Source organism: Pygocentrus nattereri, chromosome 9, assembly GCF_015220715.1.
Source record: "Pygocentrus nattereri isolate fPygNat1 chromosome 9, fPygNat1.pri, whole genome shotgun sequence".
Classification (NCBI taxonomy): domain Eukaryota; kingdom Metazoa; phylum Chordata; class Actinopteri; order Characiformes; family Serrasalmidae; genus Pygocentrus; species Pygocentrus nattereri.
This window is the reverse complement of record NC_051219.1, coordinates 20,459,825-20,466,686: the sequence shown is the minus strand read 5'-3', so window position 1 is coordinate 20,466,686 and position 6,862 is coordinate 20,459,825. Positions and strand designations below refer to the sequence as shown.

General features: G+C 40.7%; 1 protein-coding gene across 2 annotated transcripts in view; it reads right to left on the bottom strand.

The window, feature by feature from the left end:
- The window catches only part of plxna1a (plexin A1a), a 307,799-nt gene that overhangs the window by 271,879 nt on the left and 29,058 nt on the right, over positions 1 to 6,862 (bottom strand). For both annotated transcript variants that reach the window (XR_005130765.1, XM_037541618.1), the window contains exon 2: positions 4,213 to 5,597. Coding sequence is in view for 1 of the 2 variants with exons in the window: in XM_037541618.1 (XP_037397515.1) it covers positions 4,213 to 5,400 (1,188 nt within the window). In the remaining variant the exon portion in view is untranslated. The remainder of the gene's footprint in view (positions 1 to 4,212; positions 5,598 to 6,862) is intronic.

The following is a 6,862-nucleotide window of genomic DNA, read 5'->3' as shown; positions in this document are numbered from 1 at the left end:
TCATCAGCTAACAGCTGCCTGTGTCGTCTAGAATCACGCCCAATGATGGGGCCCCTGTTCCCATCCTACTCACCCAGAGAGAGCAAGGCCAATTGTGGTGTCTGATGACTGTAGCATCACCAGGGATCAAACTCGCGATCTCCTGGTGATAGGGCCACCATTTTGGCAGCTGTTTTAACAAGACTGTAAAATGCATGTTAAATTATTCTTTGTTACAAATAAACTTAACGTGCCTTAACACATGAGCAAATTGACAAAGACATGACAGAAAAGGCAGAACCAGGTTAAAGTTCTTATTCACAGCTTATGTGCGTGGTAGGGTATTGAGCAGCTTTTATGCTAACTAGGCAACTGCTTTAGATGTAAACTATGCAACGAAAGTACATCTGAAGATCTCTGACAAACTAATCTGCTGGCAGATCATCCCACCAAAGAGAAAGTACATTGCTGTACTGGTTTACTCCAGTGTTAGCTTGTTGGCTCATATAAAGAAGCAGCCATTATCACTCATCCAGGTCTTAAACCTGTGCATTTCCCTCAGCTATTTGTCAATAATAAAGCATGCTTTCAAAGGTATTTCTGTGCTACATTTTTAAGATTCTTAACACTATCCATCCACCCATTTTCTAAGCCGCTTCTCCGTCAGGGTCGCGGTGGGGTGCTGGAGCCTATCCCAGCAGTCATCAGGCAGAAGGGAGGATACACCCTGGACAGGTCGCCAGTCCATCGCAGGGGATTCTTAACACTAGTGCTATGTTAATTTAGTCTAAATAAAGGTAGTCCAATTTAAATGAATGTAGTCTTTTGCTGCAGCTAACTGAATATCAGCATAAGGATCAGTTTAAAATGAAAGGGAAGCACAGTCTAAACTTGTCCATTGTAAGATTAAATACAGACAACTTAGTGCGTGCTGATGTATGACTAACAAAACATTTGTGAGGTTTTGTTGAAAACTCTGCAAAAGCTTAACATGTCACTAAATTCTGAACAAGCTAAGCATCAAAGGACACAGTCAAGCCCTGTTGAGAATATTTTTCTTTGGTTTTGGGAATATTTTTATAAATGCTTTCTTAGGGACACTGTGAAGCGGTAACACTGAAGTATTGAGACTGCTAATTAAAAAGTCACAAGCATTACTGATTTCTTTGACTAAGAAATTAAAGATAATTAAGATAATTTTACGGTTTGGGTTTGGTAAAACTAAAATCAATCATGTTGGCTTGTTGCTGAACGACCACTCTAGTAGCATTAATCCATTTAATTAATTAAACCAACAATAAATAGCCAGTTTTCAGGCAATTCAAATTTATGATAGCGTGTGATACAAAAGAATACAATACATTCAGAACAAAGGTAGGTTTATTCTAATTACCTCAATACGTGATGGTAAAAAATGTTTGGCTTCAGCAGTAGTCTGTCCTGAAGCAAATGAGGCAGTGTAGTCAGCAACAAGGAGGAAAGGGGACATCGTCCTGTTATTTGAGTACCAGGTGAGTAACCCTGGTTGTAACACAAGCCAGTATCTTTAGAGTCGATCAAAACTACTTAAAACAAAATAAGTGCCTGGGGTGAAAAAGTACATTAGACTTTAAGATGAAAAATTACATCAAACATGTGGAGGTACATTTATAACATGCCACAACAGACTTTTATGAAGCAAACCAAAAAACAACCAAACAACCAACAAGCTTGCTGTGTCATACATGTATGATAATATTACTTATCAGATCTGAAGCTTACAGTACACCTTTTCCTTATTTTCTAATGAAATTGCATTGCATTTTTCTCCAATTTATTATTATTTCCAGTTTATGTACACCTCAAATATTTTCATTTATCTCTAAGACATTTGAGACATAAATTAACATTTTGATCATATCAATTTCAAATATTTAAGTTCTTAAGTGTAAGTTTGAAGTTAAAATTCTATCTTACTTACTTAAAAGCGCCTTTATTATTCTGTAAGGTTTTTGCAGAGGAACCTGTGAGAAATCTAGAAGCACAGCATCAGATCAATGAGAACTCCAGTACTACTTCTCTGGTTAATTTCAAACTGTCCGTCTTATATGGATGTGTTTCCATGCTTCTGTTTTCATCCTGGGGTATGTTAGAAGAAAAAATTTAGAGTTAACAATTTAAATTTAGAGTTAAATTTAATTTAGATGAGAAGAAGGAAGACTATTAGGAGTAATTTTTTTTCTAAGGGAAGATGGACATGGACACATGTCCAAAATTAGATATGATCATATAGGTCTCTTAAGTATGTTTAGGCATGCTTATCTAGACTACTATTAAGGGACTCATTAAACAAATGTTGAACAAAATAATCAAACTAAAGAAACTGGGAAAAAAAACCCAAAAGATCTGATCTGCATGTAAATGGGTAATTATAACAATGACAATGAAGACTACTCACAGAGGACATACACTTGCTAAGACGCAAGCTTGATAAAACCAAACCTTGTATGAAATTATTACTTTACCCTACTAACATGTTCTTCTTTGATTGCAAGCACTGGCACAGATGGTAATCAATGGCCAACATCATGTAGTGCATCACATTTACACATACACATAGCTTTACCATGAGGAACAAGACAACTAGGCAGAAGAGAGATGTCAGAAACAGACAGCCTGTCAGCCATAAAAACCTGTCTCTCCTTCTATCTGTCTCTCTTGTTTCAGTCCCCTCTCCCATCTGTCAGCTCCTTTCTTGAAAAATCTGAATCTCAGCGTATGCTTTGTGGTTGGCAAACAACTACATTAATTGCTTGTAAGCAGAAAGAGGAGGCAGAGGGACTTTTGATTGGAGGCTGATTGTGATGGATCACAAATGAATAACACAAGGTGAGCAGGGTGAATTATTCATAAGCTGGAAGTTCCTTGCCAATGGAGGAGGCTTAAAACATTATCTTTTCATCGGATTCAGCCAGCCGTGCCGGCATCATTACCTAGGCAGATTGCTCCAGGCCCATCATTATAATGGCTGTGGTTATTATCACTAATACGAATGCCGGACATTTGTCGATAAAGAACTACGGCCACTGCCATTTCTGCTATTAAGCTCTGAGCCAAGAAAAGAGTGGGCAGCAAACACCACAAAGTGCACAGCCAGGACAAGAAACAACTTAGATTAGACACAGGCTACTGATAGGACAGTACAGAGCTTGCTGGGTAAATTCTGATGATCATTGGTGGTTTGACTCTCTCACTTCATCTGCCGGTATCAGTTCTCCCTAACCTTATTATTTCCTTGATATCTGAAAGTGTCCCCACATTTCTGCTTGTACCTTCCAACACAGTTAAACTACTCTGAAACATGCTGCACACATAATTAGAAGGAGGATCTGGTGCTTTTCTCTAGAAATAATCCTCTCATTCTGTGCAGGAGAGATATGTTTCACAAAGAATTGTGCAAAGGTGAGGGCAGATAACCAAGGAGCAAACACAAGAGTGCATTCAATAAGGGAATAAGCCACGCACACTCACACCATCTTTCCATTCGTACAGTTCTGCCACCAGCCCACAGGTCCCAGGAGAACAACAAAAAGTTCTGGACTATAAATCAATTAGTGGCCAAGGAGCAGGGACATATGAGGCCGGAGAGTGACAGAGCACTAATCCCAGGGACTGAGCTAATGATGTGACCGGTAGCGTGGCCTCGAGCGAACTACAGCAGTGTTAAGCTGCTTGGTAAACAACACATATCCCTGTCTCTCTCTCTCTCTCTCTCTCTCTCTCTCTCACACACACACACACACACACACAGACACACACACACACAGGCAGGGCTAGCGCCCAAACTCACTGACTTACAACATTGATTCTAGTCAAGCAGCTAGCCAGTAAGATCAAGGCAGAAGGCAAATGCTGTGCAAGCACTGTTTTTTCCATTCTTACAACAGGATTTCTGCCTACAAAACATTTCACTGACTTCAGATCATGGCTTGAAATGACTTCAGACAAGTGCTAGAGTGTGAAACTGTTATAACTATAAGATACACAATAGTACAAAAATCTGCAAAAATTGTAGCTGTAGGAAAAATTGAGCCAAAAGAAAATTATGTAATTTTCTCCTTACCTCAAATGCAGGTGATTAGGTGGCTTCTGAAGTTTTCTTCTTCAGCTTTAGAAACTTCTAGTTCAACTACATATAATGTGGACATGATAATATGTCAGTGCTTGTAAAATTAAATACATTAAATAACTCACCGAATTAATGCAGGCTAGCTCCTTGTTGAGCAGCCAGGGCAGGGACAGTCTGCCTTCTCCCCGGTAGCATGACTGAATCCTCTCCTTGATCTTCTGTTTGATTTTGCGCAATGTGAACAGACACAGGGCTGATTCTTTAGGTGGCTTTGCCCGGTTCTTCTGGCCCTGAGCAAATACAGTAAACAGTACCTCTTCCCTTTCAGAGATGCCTAGTGATCGAGCCAGCCTGGCACCAGGTCGGGTAAGGTAGGCATCCTGGACCAGCCGGTACTCGACCCCATCTTTGGTGCATCCGATAGGAAACTCAACATAAGAGTAAAACTTGGGATCATCTACACAAAGACGTACAATCTTGGAGGTGAAGAATTGTTCGCCACTGGCGTCAGGTGAAGTCAGCTGTGTGTCCAACTGAAGGGTCAGGTAATAGATGAACTGCTCACTGCTGAAGCCATAAACATAATAGATATCAAAGGTGGGGAACTTAGAAAGTGTATCTGAAGGGATCTTCAGCTGTGATGAGACAAATTCATCTTGATACACAAAATTAAACATATCAGCGTTTTCCTCATTGGCCATCAGTTTACGGCTAGATAGAGTTGGGAAGTACTCTGATTTGCCTTCTATTGGTGTACCTACAAACAGTTTACCACTGCTTACACCTTGGGGGCCACTGATGACAACACCAGACATAGTACCTGCTTCGGATACACTGGAGAGGTAGTGTTCTTTGCGATGGTGCGGCTCACCCAACTTGAAGAGGTCATCAAGTCGCAGGAACTGGCAGATGCCCTGTGACGTGCTCCCACAGGCAATGAGCCGGTTTTGCCCTGAGTCTAGCAGCAGCAGCTTGTTGACGTTGTTCGTCTGTGACAGCTCATGCGGGCAGGATTGTACCCCAGGTGGTGGGTAGCATTTTTCATTGTCCACCACTGGACCGGTCACATGGCTGCGCAGTTTGGTCAAGTTGCTGGAGAGCTTATAGATCCAGTTGATGGCGCCTATGTAGACATCACCCGTTTTATCGTGGATGACCAGGTGTGTGAGCCCCCCCTCAGATGGGACAAAGGTCCGGAAGGAGGGGAGAGAGGCTTCTAGCATTCCACTTTGACAGAGGGATGTGAGGAAGAGTAGGAGGTGAAAGGCCCTGTGTAGAGACATGGGATAAGGCCCCCTCTTGCACAGTAGCATGTCTGGTATCACTATATCTGGAAGTAGACTTTCAAATGGGTTTCACTTTCCTGATGTTGTAGTGAAAAAACTGTGTGTATGTCAGCTGTATGTGAGGAGAGAGTCTTTTTGACCCTGTGTCCTTGTTGTTCTCTCTCTCTCTTGCCCGTACAGAACTGCTGTCTACACCATCATCCACAGCAACATAGCCGCTAGCCCTGCAAAAAGGGAAAAACGTCATGAGATTTGGTGAGAAGAGAACAAAATGCTGTTTATCGATTTGCAGGGGTTTTTACAAGCTCTGCTGGTCACATGGAGAAAAACAATTCATAATACATAAACATTAATATATCACAATGTGGCCAAAGGGGGAATCCTATCCAACATTTAATGAGCATGTCAGACTGGGAGTCATCACTGCTCTCCAAACTCTAAACCAAACACTCAGCTGATTGACCTAGCTGTGCCCTTAAATGTTTCATACAGTCTGCACCAACCCGACCAGTACTTTGTGGGGAGAGGGGTTAAGAACAAGGAAAAGGAAAGGATGTGATGCAATAGCAGAGCAGATTTAGTTGAATCATTCACCTTGAGCAATGCCACAAGCTCTTAAAAGCCTCTTGCAATAAAAGCTCTCTTTCCTCATGCTTACATAGTGAAGCCATTGAGGCCTCATAAAACAAAAGCACATTCCTTGACCTCTAGAAGAGTGAACTGGCTTTAAAATATCTTGACACAGTCAATAACATGTTTGTGACTCCATCGCTATGGGAGGCAAATCAAGAAAAAAAAAGAAAAGAAAATTAAAACAATAAAATGTAAATGCAAACCTCTTTTTGCCATTTCTTTTCCCAAACATCTGAGCAAATATTCTGCCAAAATTGAAAATGAAATGAAATACCTTCATTTGCGATAAATTTTTTTCACATGAGCACGAGCTGTTTGTGAAAAGAAAATACAAGCTTCAGTTTGCCTTTCGCTTTTCTTCATGAAAAACAGAACACGTGTCAAAACTAACATTATTTTAGCAAAGTTTACTTTCTTTTTTATTTTTTCATACCAACTGGCTGCAAATCTGACAAAATTAAGATGAAAATAAAAATGGATAAATCAACAGCAAAGTGACAGTCTGTGATTCAGTTTTCGACGCGGACACGCTTTTACTGTCAGAATGAAAAGGCAAATGTAAATGAACATCACTGCCACCTGCTGGAGATCCACTTTTCATTTTCCTCTTTTCACTTTCGTTTTCAAACTGACCAACATGCAAATATATGTTAATTAGCACTAGGCGGGGCTACGGGGTACATTTTAGGAGATCCCCAGCAGTCTGAGAAAAAACACCTTCATGTCTCAGATCTGGTGACCAAAGGGCATCAGAAAAAAACTGTGAAAATGTTACACTTGCATTTATATCAAGATACACAATAGCTTTCCAAGTTATACAAACCAGTCTATGCTCGACCAGGCTTGTGTTTGGTCT